The following is a 19893-nucleotide window of genomic DNA, read 5'->3' on the forward strand; positions in this document are numbered from 1 at the left end:
TAAATTTAATTCAATAATATTAATTAGAATATCTAAATTTATTCTATATCTATTATAAAATTAATCATGCATTCATTATTCATTAAGATCTTTTATGTCTATATTTTCATGCATATTTTAAAAATATGAGTGTGTACTAAAAAATTCTAAATAAACTATAGACTTTATATAATCTAATCATTTGTGCTACATTTTTTTATTTTTTTATTACATCTTTAAAAAAATTAATAATATGCTTTTAATCTATTATTCTTTAATCTATTATTCTATTACTTATATCTATACAATTAATAACCTTTAATATAGTAACTTGCTCTTGATTTAATTTAATATATTAATATTTAATATAATTTGGACCAATTATAATCAAATATAGTAATAGATTTATAAGCAAGTCCTTTAGTAATCATAAAGTACTAACTATGTAGGTTTGATTTATTATATTATATTTCTTTTTCTTCTTATAATTATTGATAAATTATTAATATTGAAGAATAATTTTAAACTCTTTTGTTTTGTATTAAGATTTTATTTATCTATTATTTATTTGTGTTTTATTTTTTAATCTAAATAATAAAATACTATTAATTTATCTTTCTATTATTAAAACAAAGTACAAATTTGTTGCTACAACTACTAAAGAACAGTTTTGGTTACAACTATCACTTCTTAATTTTAGCTATCAATTGAATATGTATGGTACTTTGTATTTTAACAATAAATCTAATGTTTTTATATTACAAAATCCTAGATTTTATAATAAAATAATTTTTTTTAACTTAAAAATCCATATTAATTTTATTTTGTAGATAATAATATTTGTCTAGCATTTATATCTAATATCAAATGATGGCTAATGTAATGAAAAATATCTTGTCAATGATTGCATTATAGCTAATAATTTTAGCAATTATAAATTAATCTAATTTGAAACGCTAAGGCCAAGAAACAACCTCCACGATTGAGGAGGATTGTTGAAGGGCTTGAAATTTCAAATGTACAAATCTAAAAATATATAAATTAAGAAAAGTGCTAACCCTGCAAGGTGTTGATGGGAAATCCTCTTGTATTGAAGACATTGAGTTTAGATATTGAAAAGCCACAAGGATTCCTTTCAAAAATGCTTAACATGTTGCATACAAAAATCACAATCTTAGAGATATTAATAGAAGATACATGTGGATCGACAAAATTTCTTAACAAAAAAAAGTTTTAAAATGCAGTACACAGAGTAAAGAGAACATATGTTGACGCTAGGTACTTTTTTCTTCTTTTTTTTTTCTGTTCTTATTTATTTATTTTTTTTCCTTTTTTTTTTTTTGCGTGGGGGGAAGAGTGTTGAAGATCAGCAAGTACTTGCTTAGTTACAACCACATAGAAATTAAGCATAGTATGTTGCTAATAGTAAAAAAGCAGCAAAGAGTTAAAGTAAGTTATTGTGGTGGCATCAAGGATTTAGTTAGATGAGGTAGAAATGGATGTAATATCAAAAAGATGGAAGTTGCCTCATTGGTGAGCAAACCACCACCTATAAATAAAGAGTGTTGGAAGTAAGAATCATCTTTCTCGACACTTCTCTTAGACTACAATCCTTGCTGATGCTAAATATTTGTAGCTTTTAGACTTCTTTTCTTCAACAAGTTATGGGCCCACTCATATTTTCTTGAGTATTTTTTGAAGTTCTTTGAAGTGGTTTTGTAAGTGTGGAGTAGATCAAGTTGTTGTTGTTGATATTAGACTTTAGAAGAACCTAACTTTCAGATTCAGATCTAGATCTAGATCATGGTTTGCTCTTACTTGTGGTTAAGAGCATTTTGGTGTTAGTGTCTTGTTTTTCACCTATAGACAAAGTTTGCATTGTACTTTTGCTGAGATAGATCTTTGATAATCTAACTTTACGATTTCATATCTTAAAGTTGCTGATTGTGCTTAAAAGGCCTCTTATGGTGTAAAGAGGTGATTTATGAGCATAAGAAAGATATTAGAGTGGAAAATCAGATTTGAGATACTTAGATAAGTTATCACACTTGTGACAAGTTTTAGAAGTGAAGTTGAGAGAGTTTTTGAGAGTTAAAACACTAGTTTGTTCACAAAGAAGGATTCTGTGATTTTAAGACAACAAAACCTTCTTGTTGATTTTTGAGAGCATTAGGACTTCTTCTTACAATCTTTTTAGATACAACTCTTCCTTAGATATGGCTTCAAGTGAAGGTGAAGGATTGAGAGTTATTGAGAAGTTTAGAGGTGACAATTTCTACCATTGGAAGGTAAAAATAGAGCTTTTGTTGGAGTCTTTGGAACTTTGGGATATTGTAGATGAAAGTGAAGAGGCTCCAAGCAAAGATGCTGATATGAAGGAGAAGAAGGAATTCAAACGTCGTGAAAAGAAGGCTTTTGGATTGATTGCAACTAATGTGGATGAAGCCAACTTCTCCCATATTATCTTTTGTAAAGGACCAGCGAAAACATGGAAGACTCTTTGCAACATCTATGAGAGCAAAAACTTATCCAGCATCATCTATACAAGGAGAAAGTTCTTCACTTGCAAGATGGAAGAAGGTGAAGATCTCATGGCTCATGTCAATAAGGTAAAGGCTCTTGCAAACCAACTAGCAATTGTTGACAAACCTTTAGAAGAAAGTGATATTGTCATGACCTTGCTAATGAGCCTTCCAGAATCCTACAACTATCTTATTCTAGCATTGGAGTCCATCAAGCTAAAAGAACTTACAATGGATTATGTGACGACAAGACTTGCCTATGAAGTAACCAAGAAGAAAGAAAAGGAGCGTCAAAGTAAAGATTTAGTACTCTACTCACGTCAAAGCAAGGGCAACTATTCAAAACAACGAGGTAATATCAAATCTTACTTCATTTGTGGCAAAGTAGGCCATTTTACTCGAAATTGCTACAAAGGCAAAAAGATGAAGGAGAATGCAAATAGTGTACAAGATGAGTTTAGAAGATAAGATTATGCATTCACGGCAACAAATGGGACCTCTATGGCTGCCATGTCAAGATGGATTGTGAATTTAGGTTGTTCCAAGTATATGATACCTTATAAGTGTTCATTTGACATTTATGAGGCTATTCTAGCATCAAACGTGGTGTTGGCAGATAGTGGTACATGTGAAGCCATTGGAATTGGCTCTATTATAGTGGAGGTGGTTGTGAATGGACAAACCAATAGGATCAGATTCAAAAACGTCCTTCATGTGCCTAAGATGAAGCAAAATCTACTTTCGATGAGTAAACTTATAATGGAAGGTTTTAAAATTCAATTTCACATGAATGGATGTTTTGTAAGAACATTGAGTGGAGACAAGGTCTTCAAAGGCTTGAAAGAGGGAAATTTGTACTACCTCATTTGTAAAAAGGTGAATGGAGTGGAGGTAGCCGCATTTACTGAGTTTACATCAAACCAAGACAAGTTGAATATATGGCATCGTCGCCTTGGCCATTTGAATGTGAAGAGCTTGAGAGAGGCCAAGACCATGGTAACTAGCTTAGATCTTGGCAATACAAGCCATAATACAAGACAACTTACATGTGAAAGATGCATACACGGCAAACAACAAAGGGCCTCATTTCCAAAGAGTGTAGCAACATGTGCTACCAAGTTGTTGGAGATTGTCCATTCGAATGTATGTGGAACTATGAAGAACACAAGTATTGGAGGATCAAGGTATTTTCTTACTTTCATTGATGATTATTCAAGAAAGATTTGGATCTACATTCTTAAAGCCAAGAGTGAATGTTTTTGGAGGTTTAATGAGTTTAAAGCACTTGTTGAGAAAAAAAGTGAATGCAAGATCAAGGTGCTGCATATGGATAATCGAGGTGAGTACATATCTAAGCAATTTGCTATTTATTTGAAGAATGAAGGAATTGCTAGACAAACTATAACTCCATACATTCCACAACAAAATGGTGTTGCTGAAAGGACAAATCGAATCATTATAGAGATGGCAAGGAGCATGCTTCATGCCCAAAACCTTGGCTATGAGTTTTGGGTAGAAGTTGTAGTGAATGCAGTGTAAAGAAGAAATAGGTGTCCAACAAGTACTCTTGCATCAATGACACCACAAGAAGCTTGGAGTGAAAGTCAACCTTGTATTTTCCATATGAAGACCTTTGGTTGCATTGCATATGCAAAAACATCAGAATGTATGAGGTCCAAACTTGATGCAAAAGGTACAAAGTGTGTGTTTCTTGGTTATTGTGAAGGTACTAAGGTATATAGGCTAATGTGCTTGGAAACCAAGAAGATCATCAAAAGTCATGATGTTGAATTTTTGGAGCACAAGAATGCTTGTGAGCGCTTGGAGATGTGTCCAAGTGGGAGTAATGGTGTGTTTATGGACACATCTTTGAATTCAGCAAAGAAACAAGAAGATAAAGACAATGAAGATGATGAAGATAAAAAGCCAAAGAAGGTTGAAAAGATGAAAACTCCTACAATTGCCAGGACCAGCAATGAAAGAAATGAAGATGTTGAAGATTGAAATGATAATAATAATGACGAGTACCAACCATTGAGTGAAAAACAACAAGATTTAAGACTTGGAAAAGAACAAGGAGTGCAAGAAGGTGAATGTTCTACTATAAGTGAAAGGAGATATCCTTTGAAAGAAAGAAGGCAACGTGGCGAATGGTGGAAGGATCACATCTTTCCTCAAGTAAGTAAAGAACATGCAAATGTTGCTCTTCTTGCTGATCCATTATCTTTATGTGATGCTATGAAATGTGACGATGCAATCAAGTAGAAGAAGGCTATAGAAGAAGAGTACCAATCTCTTACAAACAATGGTATATGGAAATTGACACATCTTCTAGCAAATCGATCTAGTGTTGGTTGTAAGTGGATGTTTAGGACTAAAAGAAATGCAATGGGTGTGGTAGTGAGGCACAAGGCAAGATTAGTTGCAAAAGGACACTCACAAGTTGCTAGAATTGATTTCAATGAGACTTATGCACCTGTTGTCGTGTTGTAACACGACTATATGGTGAAAATAAAAATGAAAAAGATATTATTAATATTTAGTCATCTTGGATTTTAGAAACAGTGGCCAATTCTAGTGCCAATATTCAGGGTCAGTTAATATCACTCCACCGACGTCATTGAACCAAGTACCCTCCATATCAATGGGACAACTAGGAGTCGGAAAAAGGGGAAAGGACCAATTCAATGTTTGGGTGAGTCTGATGTGAAGGGCCAATTTGATCCAATTATGGGAATATCCAATCCAGGTTCTGATATGGGCCTCTTACCTAGTATGAGACCTAACTTGGTTGGGCAACCCAAAGAGGTCCCGAATACAGAGGCTTTGGTTCTATTTCAAGATGTTTCGTTCTCTATGCCGTTTCGAGGAAAACGTCCTTTTCATGGAAAGATCCTCTTAGAGACAGGAATTCCAGGGAGGCACCATCAGTTGTTCGAATTTGGAGTCCAGGGCGGGAGAAAATGGGACCACATAGAGTTAAAAGAGATGGAGAGGATAAGGAAATGGGCATTCGGAGATCAGGATTTTGGGGTCGGAGAGCTAGCTTCAAGCTCCTTCGAAAGGTGTAGAATTGGATTTCATAGGGTTTGAGAGGACTTTTGCAATCATTGTTGAAAGTCAATATTTGTATTGGTGAATTGGATTTCATAGGATTTGGGAGGAATTTTACAATTTTTGCTGAAAGTCAATGTTTGTATTGGTGAATTGAATTTTTTTGCAATAAAGTTAAGGCTGGTACTCTTGACTGTTTTGTGAAATTAGAAAAACTTCTGTGGTTGAAATTTAGGGGTGTCTAGAAGGTTGAGTATGCCGAGCGCATGCAAAAGTTTGTGTTAATCTGACGGAACAAATAGAGGATATTTGACGATTAGTGTAAAGAGGTATTGGGAGTTAACAGATTGGGATTGTTTAGGGATTTCTATAATATCTGGAAATCTATCAGCTGGAATAAGATGACTTTTGGCGTAGTAAGTCAAGGACTTCTAAACGGTAGTCAAGATACATTAGTGTGGATTTATAACGTTTTCTTATAATCTGTAAGTTCGTTTGGATTGAAACTTCTTGAGCATTTAGAAGGCTTGCAAAGACACTAGTGGTAGAAGTTTACAACAATCGGATGGTCAGATTGAGAATTATAGCTTGTCGAAGCTTGCTGTCTAGGATTAGGGTTAAAAATAAAATAAAATAAAATAAAAAATAAAAACTAACAAATAGCAAAGGACTTTGTGCTTATAATATCTTAAAGTTGTTAAAAATAGTATTTCTAAGCACTTTGTATTAGAGTTAAGCTTTTACATTGAAATCCGAAATAGTTGTATTTAGATAGTTGAAACCCACTAGCCTACCCAGGTACTTGCAAAACATTGTTTTATCTTCCATAGCCAAACGTCCAATACGTTCTCAAACAAGATAGCACATAATACGACACCATTGCCAAATTGAACACCATTAGGACCATTGTAGCTATTGGGGCAACAATGGATTTGGAAATATACCAAATGGATGTGAAGACGGCCTTTTTGAATGGAGAATTGCAAGAAGACATCTACATAGACTAACCTCAAGGTTTTATACAACAAGGCAAAGAACATCTTGTGTGCAAATTGAAGAAATCTTTGTATGGATTGAAACAATCACCAAGGGCATGGTACCAACGAATTGACACCTTTTTTTTGTCAATGAAGGATTTGTGAGGAGTGAAGCTGATCGTTCATTATACATGATGCAATCTACAGAGTTCTTGCTGATTATAATCTTTTATGTTGATGATTTGATCATCTTGGCTAACAATATGGAAAAGATGGATTGGATGAAGGCCAAATTAGAGAAGAAATATGAGATGAGTGATTTGGGAGAGTTGCACTATTGCTTAGGAGTGGAATTTGTAAGAGATCGTGGTAACAAGACCATTACAATGAGCCAAACTAAGTACATTGAAAAAGTATTGAAACGATTCAACATGGAGGAGTGCAAGCCTATTAGAACATCTTAGAGGCAAATTTGAAATTGATGAAGCTCACGGATAAGGAGTTTGCATAAGTTGAAGGTGAGATGCAAAGTGTTCCATACAAGGTAGTAGTAGACTCACTCATGTATTCAATGGTGGCCACAAGAGTGGATCTTGCATATGTGGTGAGTATTGTAAGCCACCACATGTCTAAGGCTAGACGAATGCATTAGAAAACGGTAAAGAAGATATTGAGGTACTTAAAAGGTACAAAAGACTTCAAATTATGCTTTGGTGGTAAGAATATTGACTTGCAAGGTTATTCTGATGCGGATTGGATTGTAGATGCAAATGATAGAAGATCCACAATAGGATATGTATTCTTTATTAGAGTAGGAGCCATTTCATGGAATTGCAAGAGACACCCTACCATTACAAGATCAACGATGGAGGTAGAGTACATGGCAATAAATCATTGTGTAACGAAGGCGTGTTGGATAAGACAACTCTTAGAAGATATTGGTCTAGTACAATTAGAAGCAACTCTAATTATAAATGACAATCAAGGAGTCTTGCATTTGCCAAAAATCCAAAACACCACTCAAGGACCAAGCACATTGATATCCAACATCATTTCATATGAGAGAAAATTGAAGATGGAATAATAGATATGAAATATTGTGCTACAAATGACATGCTTGCTAATGTGCTTACAAAGGCATTAGTGAAGGATAAACATCATGACTTGATTTAGAGATTAGGATTAAAAGCCTTTTGAATATTAGCAAAGTGGGAGTGTTGAAGATCAGTAAATACTTGCTTAGTTACAACCATATAGAGATTAAGCATAGTATGTTGTTAATAATAAAAAGGTAGCAAAAAGTTAAAGTAAGTTATTGTGGTGGCATCAAGGATTTAATTGGATGAAGTAGAAATGGATGTAATATCAAAAAGATGGAAGTTGCCTAGTTGGTGAGCAAACCACCACCTATAAGAAAAAAGTGTTGGAATTGTAATTTTAGAACTGACAAACTGCACTTCAACACAAAAACCTTACAAAAAACCTCCACATGAACCTAAGACCACTTCTTCCTTGAAAAAAACCAAAAGCAACTGAAAAATGGACTGTACTAGTGGAACTAAGCATACAAGTACATGAATGCTGAAAATAAGGATAAAACAATAATGACAATCAGTCAATTGAAAACAATATAGTCGTATATTCAACTACCCTTAGCCACAAGCTGTACTTAATTTTAGTGATGTGCACTGCGAAACTTTTCCAGCACCTAAACTTAACATCCAAAAAGCATCTTACACCCCAGAGAATTACACCAAGATCTCTAGGACTAATCGGGGTCGATAATATCGAAAAATCTCCGGTCTTCGCACACGTTTCTGCACAAATTAGCAATAAAATTCCAGCAATAAAATTCTGATAAAATAGTCTTACAATTTAATTGTCCTAAGGTGTGACAACGAGAGACAGCTGGCCCTCCAAATCGAAAAGATGATGTCAGTTACGAGATATACAATGTAGTAAATGTTCATATAAACTGTTCTCACAAACTAAGTCCCAGGATTTCCTACTACATGAAGATGATGATGGAATGTTTCCTGCACCCTCGCCGAAATTATGTCAAAGCGCCACTCTCAATTGTAAGACTAGTCAGTACAAAAAAGATTGATAGCACTTGCAGATTACAACAGTAATAAAAGACTCAAAACACTGTCCAGACACAAGGTCTTAGCGACCGAGCGAGCGAGACAGAGAGAGTGTGTGCATGTGTAATTTGCGCAGAGTTCAGAAATTCTTGCGGAAGGCTTCAAATTCGCTGGCACAGCGGCAAAGTCACAGCATACCGAAGACAATGTCAGCGTCATCAGGTAGCTGAGCACAAGAGCGCCCCAAAGCAAAGCAGTGTTATTCGCGCTGCAGATACGAAATGATTCACAACACAAAACACCTAAACAGAATCCCCGAGATGAAGAATCAGTGCTAAATCTACATTCGAGGAGAGAGTCCAGCCAAGCGACAAAATCAGCCATGACAAGGCATGTCCAGACAACGGAGAGCAACAATTTCAGTGCACGCTTCTACAGGTCGGACCAAACAACGAAATGAAAACGAAGAAGCAAGCCTCGTTAGAAATAACGGTGAGCTAAAAAAGAAAAAAGCCGCAGAACACGAAGTTATCCAGCTTCAAACCAAAAAAAAAAAAAAAAAAAAAAAAAAAAAGAAGCAACACACGAAAACCAACTCGTAATGGCCACTTCTGTCCGCATACTCACACTCCGACCCTCACCTCTTCCTCCACTTCCCCTGCGCTCGCAACTGGCACTGCGAGATCTACAGTTGATATCAACAGACAAGAATGCGGCAAGGCCTGCCTACTCGTCCCTCTCTCTCTCACACACACTCAAACACAAGCAGTGACGCCAAGGCGCAGATGAAAGCACGGTGAACTAAACCTCTTAGTCCCTTTCGTCGATCATCCTCCCAACCCCTACTTTCCGCTTGTCCGCAATCCCGTAAGGCTCCACAGTCTTCCCATCCACAGCAAAGCTCTGACATGTCACAACAACTCCCCTCTCGGCGCCTCTGTTCACTTCGATCACAAGACTGCGAACCATAACATCAAATACGAATCTGCGAAGCCGAAAAGAGGTTGCGGCGACACGGGACCTCTCCCGCGAGGCCCGCGCCACTGCCATCGCCGAGTTCGAATTCGCATGTATTCTGTCCTGACCCCCGTTTACACTGCGACACAACTCCTCTAGATATAAGTTGTCCTCAAGAGTTTCAGTTTGTGGAGGTTTCTTAAATACCTCGTTTGGATGCATGAGAAAGCTGTGTCAGTATTCTTGTGAAAATCTGGTTTGGGTAGTTTTCTGAGGCACGATACGTTCAAAAAGGACACAATCGTCAAGTGCCAAAGTACCAAGATTGTTTCTATTGTAACACTATGAATATAAAATTTTACTTTTGTGTGCTGAAATAAAAATTCATTTCTTTTTACAAACAAAAAACAAACATAAAAAATTTATGTATGTTTTTCATTAAATATATAATAATAATAATAATCCTAATTTTTTAACATTATATAATCATTGTATCTATTTTATTAGTCTATTTACTTATTTCATTTCAATAAGTTATAAGAATTTTTTTTCTTTTTAAAAAATATCTTATATATTTTATAATAATTTCAAATATATTCTCAATTTTTTCATCTTCTATTTTATATATGTATATATATATATATATATATATATATAGTTCATCACTTTAAATCAAAATGCTTTTTTAACATTATATATGTTTTATCTAAAATAGTGTTTTATGTATTTTGTTTTTACTAATATGCAACATATTTTGGAAATTAATTCTAATCCCTCTAATATTTTTGTTGCTATAAATACATATTTAAAAAAATTATGATCTTTGATTTAATCACATATAATTTATACTTCTATCAATTATTCATGTTGTCAATAGTTGAGGTGGCTAACTTCTATTGATGTTGCATTGTCTTTATTATGTACAAATTCATCCAATGTGTTTTTAAAACTTTTCTTTGTTCTAAAGATGTCCATGCTAAATCATTTACTTAATTATTTTGTATTTAAATCTTTACTACTTAGTTTTTCATTTCAATTTCATTACTTTACTAACTTCACTTAGAGCAAGATTATAACATCTTATGTTCATTGCATTTCATAAACAACACATTGAAATTTGTTTAGTTTATTATGATTATTACTATTATTATTTTTTAAAAGTTTTATAATGATCTTATTTTCCTTTTCTTTAGTGTTCTTTAGTAATACTACCTTGTATTTATTTTTATTTTTATTTTTTCTATTTTTTTGCTTAAAAAATTAAGTATGCACAAATAGGCATACATTTGTGGTTCTGAAATTATATTTTTTTACTTCCTACTCAACAGTAATTTGGTACAAGTCCTGACAATGGTGAATGTTTCATTAAGTGACATTAATGATGAGATATAAGATGATAAGACCTTTTTATTTTTTATTTTGGGGCGAGTTCAGTCTAAACACATGACCTAGTTGTTATGTATTTGGACTTTATACATCTATATATATATATATATATATATATAAACCAAATAATATAATAAGGAATAATTCTTAGAAAACCATGAATATATGTGTATATCCTAACCTGATTAATTGATGACTTTTTATTTTTAAAAAATTCTGTTACAAACCAATACTTATTTTATCAAAATTTTGTAAATGCAAAAAATATTCAATGTGACAAGTAAACACAACACAGAACATTTCTGTAAAATCATTAATTGGTAACAAAGCTTGATAGTTGTCTAAATAGAGCACAGTACAGAGATTTGCTTTTGGCTTCGACCAAGGATTTTCATCAGTTCATCCATCCATCCACACACGGATAAATTGTATGCATTTGTAAAATTCTAGTGTGAATGGAAATATGGATAGTATCATTTGATTTTATTTGATGTGAAAATACACAACTTGTATGTATAAATTGGTATTTGTGGATAAATCTATGAAATTCGTAAATAAATGGTAAAAAACATTTATTCAAGGAAGCCAAATTTTTCTATCAGGATACATGGAGGCCTCCAAATTACTAAATAAGTAAGATTAAGAGAGGTATCAACAAGATGAAAGTCAATTGCAATTTAAGTCTCATTTTGTTATTGACACGACCAAGTTTATCCTTGAAAGTTCATCACTTTAACTATTAAAATAGATCATTAGGCTTATTTTTAATTGTTTTTTTTTGTTTTGTTTTGTTTTTTTTTTCCCCATTATTTCTTTTATTCTTTTGTTAAAAGTTATCAAGATATTTATAAAATATTCTAGTAGACTCTATGAGAATCTAAAAGAGTGTAAAAATAATTATACAAAAATAGAAATCATTGTCTATGATATAATCTATTTATCCAACAATAAGTTTTATAAAAAGAAAATAAAATCTTTATATATTTTTTGGTATTATAAACTAATAATAACATATATGGGTTGTAAAAACAAACATTAAATACTATGCTTTCTAATCATGTCTAGAATAGATACTTGAGGCCAAGAATAGTGTCCATTGCCATATTTACAACTGTCTATATACAAGTCCTTTAAACATGACTTGAGAGTTATAGCAAACATTAGTTTTTTTCTCTTAAAATTTTTAATCTCTAAGCAACAAAAATCTCATTTAGATGGTTCGAAGTTTGGTTTACTTTTAGATTCAACTACTCATCATTAAGTACTTAAAAAAATTCTTCATTTTAAATATATTGTTTAAAATGAATAAGATGAAAATTTAAATTACTTTGTTTAAAAGTTGAGAATACATACTTTATTGATAATAACTTGCAGGTTGTTAAATGCCAATTGTACCACACTTTTTTTCTTTTTCTTTTCCTAAATGAATTTAATAGACAATTTTATTTGAATTTATGAACCGATTATAATGATTTTAGTTAAGATTGGTACAAGCTCCATGCACACTCATTAAAATCATATTCAAACCAAGATGTCACAAATTCCGACTCGTCCCATTTCAACTTATATATATATATATATATATATACATCAATATTTTTGAATAATAATGAATTATTTTTACTAATTTAACAAACTTTACATAAAAACCTTATTTAGTAACTTAACATAAAAACCTTGCAAAAGAAGCTACTGGGTGATTTTTTTTAGTATTTTTTTCTTCAAAACTTGATTATTATTTTTAAAAGGTTATAAAAAAATCATAAGACATTCTAGAAAGGATGAAAGTTTTGCAAAAAAAACCCTTTTTTTTTTTTTTTTTTTTTTCCAAAGACAACATTCTAAAGACATTAATTTTTTTGAGATACAATTGTTTTCTCTACTAGGCCATTTAATATTATTTTAGGGTCTTTTAAAGATATGTATGAATATATTTTGCTTTGATAAGGTTCCATATTACACATATGGCAATAAAATGAATTTTTATTACCATTCCAGTTGGGTGTATAGAAATTGTATATCTTAAAAGATGTGGCTATTTGCAAGATACACGAAAGACACAATGCACACTTCCTGAATAATGTGCTCACTTTCGGCATTGCCATGTTTATCTCTACTTTGAAGCTACTTGTAGAACATCATCATATGAAGTATATGGTGTAAACTCTATTGTTGCTTCTATGGAATTGTCTCTGTTTCTTTAGTGAAAAAACAGTTTTGTTCTTATGTTCGATTGGTCTTCACAGTCGCTTAGCATTTAACTGTGCAATCCTCTCTTAAAAATCTGGTAGCATTTGGAAGCAGTAAATCGATGAAAAGCTGAAAGCTGGGTAGAGAAGAAGATTCAAACTGAAACCCACTTGTAGATTGATGGACCTATTAGATGGCACTATGACTTACTTCAAAAATTACGCACCTCAGACATGAGTTCTGCACTCAGGGTTCCGACCTCAAGGTGATTTCCGTTCCACCACTTGTACAGTAATCCAAGGACTCCTTATGTACATGCAAATCACCAATACTTGACCTCCGCGAGCAATACCCATGGTTTTCTTCATTGTTAACAATATGAACATTAGCCATGCCTCTGAACCTCTATGTCAATCACCAACACGGCTGTTTTCTTTCAATCGGGAGTCCTACTTTGGATTGCGTCTTCTTTGGGTATGCTGTGAGAAATAAAGGACCTCTGTCGAGGACATTACTAAGCGCCACGCCTTTAATTTGGTGTCGTAAGCAAAGAGGTTGCAACTCACTAATCAGAACGAAACCACTCGAATTGGGAAGATGCTGGAAAAATTCCAACTCTGACAAGCACACTGACGACCTAGCCCTGGAATCCAGAGCGAAGACAGACATGTAAACTAATATGCATGCTCAAAACAACACAATTATTCCCATTTGAAGGAAAATAAACAGAATAAGACATACTTTTCTGAGGCCCACAACGACAGAAAGCAGATCCGGCAATTGATTCCGATGGCAAGCTGGATTCCGCCTCCCTTCTATCTTAAAGCATTCGCAAAATAGAAGACTCTCGACAATGAATCTCAATGCCCACCTCTCTGATGCCCAAATTTCAATTGAGCACTTACAGAAACAATATAATCCACAATCTCCGACAGCGTCGCAAGAAACAATGATCCAATGCCAGAACAAGTCATGCAGTTACAAATGGGAGATCCTGATGCTTGAAAGAAACAGGGGTAGGCTTCCGCCAACGCGAGGTTTGTGCCGAGCAGCGATTACAAGCAAAGTTTCTGCCCCGGCCACGGTTACAGGTGACAAGGCCGGGCATCAATCCCAATGAGAAAGATCTTCAATCTAGATCCCAAAAATGGGGTGCCGCATTCTATTTCGCCGTGGAATTAATAGAAATGTCAAATTTTACATGGCTCCAATCCTGTGAAGGTTGCTGGTCCGGCGCCTTCTTTGGATTGTTGTCGTATAAGTTAGTCTCATCTCCATTAGCTGTGACGCAACACCGTTCAAATCCATCTCCATGGTCTTTTACAAGTTCTCTCGAATTCCTCTTTGTCTCACCGATTCTGAAGCTTTTCTTGGTGACAACGTCATGGCGCTTCTTTCTTCTCTCGCAATTGCTGTAGTAGAGGTAGTGGAAGAGGAGCAGACACTTCAGGACGTGGCGATTCTGCATTGTCGATGATCGAGTGAGAGTTGCGTGTCAAGGGAGCAGTGGCAGCGATGATGGGTTGGAAGCGGCGAAGGAGGGCATAGAGTTGGGGCAGTTGAGCTATTAGTGGGGTTTTCCTCTTGAGGTGGGAGAGATGGAATTTAGCGATACATACAAGCACTCGGGGGCCTGCTGTTTTTCCCCTGACGCCAGATTTTTGGCTGTTGCAGTCGACTATCGGCTAGTTATCCGTGATGTGGTCTCTCTCAAGGTGATCTCTCCTTGCCATTCTGTTATCGTCTTCTTTTGGCACCAAGGAAGTCATGCTCTAGCTAAAGATAGGCGATGCATACTGACTCCTTCCAGAAGGTGATGAAGGCAAGATTCAATCGGTAGATATTAGGATTTCTCTCCAAGTTCCGGTGAATCGATGTGTGTACTATGCTGCGGGACTAGACATTTACCTCAAAAATTACATCGGATGCAGTTTGTCATCCACATGTCGCTTTGCATTGCAGTTTGTTCTAGAGAAGAGGCGCACTGGATTTCTCTCTCAGTGCATGCCCCTTAGAAGGCTGTACAGTCTAATCGGGACTCATCATGCATTCTTGATTCTTTGATAGATTCTCTAGAAGCAAATTATTCAGATTCTTTCTTCCTCTTTGATACAAGCGTGCCTCGATCTAGAAACCGTGAATGCCTCTCGAAATTATGATTCAACCTTGTTAATGGTTATTCTTCCTTGAAGACAATTATAAGATACACGGTATCTCTTAGATTTTGTTGGTGTGCTTGTTGATTTTTTCGAAGCCCAGATGTTCCATGGACTCGTATTTTTTTTATTAACATCTCGTATGTGGCAGCAGACACATGGGAAATCAATTGTTGAATTACTTCCTTTAGAATCCTCTTGTAGATCTCAGCCGCGTGATCTGATAATATTTTTTAGATCGATGCTGGAGCCGTGTCGCATAAAAATTTATATTCGTACCTTTTAGTAGATGTTCGTGGTCGTAGTATTACATATTGATATAATTAAAGCTTGCATACTGCTTCCTCCTGAATTTCTCTAGATTTTTCTCCAATAATTATCCTGCACATGTGATCCTGCTTGATGATCAGAGTTTGGGTGCTAACCATTCCTTACAGTTCTCTTAACAAGTACTGCATTGCCAATATTATATTCCTATTCCAATTTCTATGTCTTCTATCTTAAAATAGGAAATGAATTTGAGTATCAATATCAACGCCTAGATTTGACCTTCAACTACAGATTTTTGAAGTGACATGATGGGGACTGAGTTTACAGGTTGTACAGTTATATTCTTGCCTGGACAAGATCAGCTATATAGAATGGGCTCCAGACTCAGAGTATCTGCTTTGTGGGCTCTTCAAGCGTGCTGTTGTTCAAGCATGGTCGGTGTCACAGCCTGAGTGGACCTGTAAGATCGACGAAGGCTCTATCGGAATAGTGCATGCCAGGTAGCTGATCTCTTATTTCAACAATTCCAATAATTCCAATAAAACTTCTCTTTGAAATTGCAGAGATTTAATCAATTTTGTGGAAACCTCTGACAGGTGGAGTCCAGATAGCCGTCACATCCTTACAACTTCTGAGTTCCAGCTTCGACTTACTGTGTGGTCTCTCGTAAGTACTGCGTGTGTGCATGTCCCCTGGCCGAAGCATTCTACAAAGGCTGTTTCCTTCTCGAAAGATGGCAAGTACATTGCTATTGGCACACGTCGAGATTGTAGGGATTATATTCATCTTTTAGCATGCCAGGGATGGGAGGCCATGGGTAATTTTGAAGTCGGCACTTCTGACTTTGCTGATCTAGAGTGGTCACCTAATGACAGTACAGTTGCTGTGTGGGATTCTCCTCTTGAATACAAGGTATGTTTGAACTGTTGCAAAATATGCGCCTTTAGTTTTTTTTTTTGTATTAGCCTATTTTTTGGCAGTCATGAAAGCAATGAAGTATCAACACTTACAGTTGAAATGTCAGACGATGTGTAATGTAATTACTCATTGAGCTTTCCTTAGTAAGGACTGTTTTTAAAAGATAAAATCTTGTAGCAAAAATTCATGAACACATTCTTCTCTTACACTCTATTAGTTGCTGAACTTTCGACTGGTTCTACTTGCAGGTGTTGATTTACTCCCCTGATGGCCGTTGCCTGTTCAAGTACGCAGCTTACGAAAATGCGTTAGGAGTGAAGTCAGTCACGTGGTCACCGTGTGGCCAATTTCTGGGAGTTGGTAGCTATGACCAAATTGTGCGAGTTCTTAACCAACTGACTTGGAAACCTGCGGCTGAATTTAGTCATCCAGCACAAATTAGGCCCCCCTCATCGACTATCGTTTTTAAGGTGAGTGCGCAGGCTGCATTTGGCGCTGTTTCGCAGAACGTTGTCATTGTTCTTTAGATTATTGGTCCTCGGATTCAGTTGTTTGAGACATTGAAAAAATATTTCTGAGTCTCTATAAAATCAGGTCGGTTTAATTTGGTACAGAACAGCTCTCAGGTTCAGTTTTGGTGGGTCATTGTTTTGAACATGTAGTTACCGATGGAATGTCCAATTCCACAAACTTTAGAGTGCGCAAACTGTTGGGAATTGAATGATTCGATTTAATTGTTCTCAATAATGAATTTCTTCGTTGTCATTTGTTGATGCACCATTTGTTCTCTATCAACATAGTCTGAGTTCTGATGTAGTACTGACTTGGGCCGGGGTTGCAGGAGGTTGATGAACCGTGGCGTACTGACATAGAGTCGATTTACGCTAAAGGTAAAACTGGGATGAACTTAACTTATATGCTTATATGTATCTAACGATTGTTATTACTTTTGATCCTTTGTTCAGGACAGGTATGCTTATATTTATTTGTGTCTTGTTTTTTATGTCCCTCCTGCCTTGGCTCGAAAGAATACTCATCAGCTTCTTATGCTCGATCTGTTGTTTCGGACTCCAATGTTCAACACGTTCCTCTGTTTTATTTTTTGTTTTGTGTGCCGATGCATGTGAATAGCTGTGTGGATATTGTGTGCAGGGCTTCCTTGTGATTCCTTACGAAGGGTTTTCTACAAAGTGGTCGAGGCCCCTGTGACCGTCCCTTCGCTCAAGCCAGCAGTGGATAAGCCCAATCCAAAGCAAGGGATTGGTAAGTGCCTACTCCGCGCACTTATTCTTGGCAATTTATTCTAGTCTCTCTGCGTCTTCTCGAACAGCTTTAATGTCGCATTTTCTACTGTTATCCTGAGGACGAATATTTGAATAACCTGAATAGGCTTGTAAACAAAAAAGAACAGGAAAATCACTTAGTATACGTGATTGTGCTTCTAGGTATGCTTGCGTGGAGTGCCGACAGCCAGTATTTTTTCACCAGGAACGATAACATGCCTAATGCTCTATGGATTTGGGATGTCGTGCGCTTGGAGCTCTTAACTCTCCTGCTTCAGAAGGATCCTATACGATCTGCAGCTTGGGATCCTATTTATCCCCGCATCGCTCTTTGCACAGGAACCTCCCAGTTATACTTATGGACGCCATCTGGCGCTTGTTGCGTACAAATACCGCTTGCCAATTTTTATGCATCTGAACTCAAGTGGATACCAGATGGTACCGCTTTGCTGTTGAAAGACAAGGATGCCTTCTGCTGCACCTTTGTACCTATGCTTCCGGAATTCGAGCCTGATGATGAAAACGAGAATGACGGTGACAGAGAATGAAAATGGCTCGCTGTATAATATTGGATCGAAACTTGGAATATTTCATGCTTCCTGCACAGGAAGTCCAATGTTTTTTGGTTTCCATCATCAAGAGTACGTTTACATGTTTAGTGCCAACTTGCCACTCGGTTTTGAAGTGAGGAATGGTTATTCGAACCCATTGCTACAGTGCAGGCAGTGTAGAAAAGGAAGCACTTAGGGTGTGAACGAGGAGTATGACATTCGTGGATTCTCATCATTTTCTTTTAGTAACTTCTCAAAGGTGCTCGTATGAAGATCACTCTCACTTGCAGAACTAAATTCCGTTTTTTTTTTTTTTTTTTTTTTTAATGAATTCTAGCAGTATTAGCCAGTTAAATGAGTAGTGATGTTACTTAGGCTTCACCATTTATTCTTGGTATGAATGGCGTGTTCATGCAGAGCACTCTATGCGTGTGACTGACATTGTTAAGTTTCTTCACATTAGGGAGATTATTGAAAGATATCCAGTGCAGAGTTGTACTTTTTTCTTAATGATGCAAGTGGATGCTTCCTTGTACCTGGACAAGCCAGCACCCATGATTTATAAGCAATACAAGTTCAAGACTTTTTCTAGTATTCCCATCAACATAGTTGTACCTACTATGTTTGTAGATATAAATGCCATTTTTCTTCAATTACAAAGTTAAAAAAAAAAAAAAAACTTTATTCAATTACTAGATTATTTATGTACATTACTTTACCAAATGTTTGTGTCTTTGGTAATTAGTGTTTTGATAGTATTATTTATTTATTTATTATTATTCTTTAGCAAGTTTATGTATTATTATAATTTTTTTAATTCAATAAAGAAAGTTTTAATATTAAGAAGAAAATGTGTTAAGAGACCTCAAGATGTTGAGATGTTTTGAGAATTTTTAGAAAGACACAAGAGTAATAGTAAGTAATACATACACACAAGAGTAGTAGTAAGTCATACACACAAGAGGGTTTCTAAGGAGAGAGAGCTTCACACATAAAATTCTATTGATCTGGTTGTGTCTCGTATACAAGAAAAAAAAAAAGGAGAGAATAAACAATACTTCTCCACTAGATTCTAAATACTATAGCTATGGTATTTATTGTAGTCTACAGTAAATATTATGGAGAGCATCGGCTACATTTAATGATCTCAACACTCCTCTCGCTCATCATAATATTTACATAATATAAAATTTGTATAGAATTATGATCTATACTTTTTTGTGATCTTGCAAGATCAACAATTGTTGCTTCATTAAAATCTTATCTAGGAAAACCTCATTGTATTTAAGGACAAAACCATAAATGAAGGAAAAAGAGTACAACATCATTTTCTTTAATTATTTAAAGAGCTCATTAACTTTCTTATTCAAGAAAAGCAAGTTGTTGCATATCAATGCCATAGGTAAGTCGACGATGCTTGTACAATGCGAAAGCTTTGGTAAAGAGATCAGCAAGGTTATTTGAAGATTCAATTTTCTTAATTATAAGTGCTTGATCAGTAATCAAGTTATGGATATAACTAAAATACTTTGGATCAATATGCTTTGTCCTGTCGCCTTTAATGAA

General features: G+C 35.2%; 2 protein-coding genes across 2 annotated transcripts; one reads left to right on the forward strand and one right to left on the reverse strand.

Annotated features, from left to right (window-relative positions):
* Window positions 1-8128: 8128 nt before the first annotated feature.
* Window positions 8129-9810, reverse strand: LOC141045154 (uncharacterized). The gene is made up of 2 exons (XM_073532586.2): window positions 9424-9810; window positions 8129-8349 (listed from the first exon to the last, which is right to left on the reverse strand). Exon 1 carries the CDS (start codon window positions 9793-9795, stop codon window positions 9427-9429), a length of 369 nt encoding a protein of 122 aa, XP_073388687.1. The 5' UTR covers window positions 9796-9810; the 3' UTR covers window positions 8129-8349; window positions 9424-9426.
* Window positions 9811-14009: 4199 nt separating this feature from the next.
* LOC112279452 (uncharacterized) lies at window positions 14010-18806 on the forward strand. The gene is made up of 7 exons (XM_024513904.3): window positions 14010-14864; window positions 15903-16075; window positions 16172-16487; window positions 16742-16963; window positions 17335-17383; window positions 17646-17756; window positions 17939-18806. The coding sequence occupies exons 1-7, from the start codon at window positions 14748-14750 to the stop codon at window positions 18322-18324; spliced, it is 1374 nt and encodes a 457-aa protein (XP_024369672.1). The 5' UTR covers window positions 14010-14747; the 3' UTR covers window positions 18325-18806.
* Window positions 18807-19893: the final 1087 nt, after the last annotated feature.

This window comes from Physcomitrium patens, chromosome 3, assembly GCF_059467195.1.
Source record: "Physcomitrium patens ecotype Gransden chromosome 3, ASM5946719v1, whole genome shotgun sequence".
Taxonomy (NCBI): Eukaryota; Viridiplantae; Streptophyta; class Bryopsida; order Funariales; family Funariaceae; genus Physcomitrium; species Physcomitrium patens.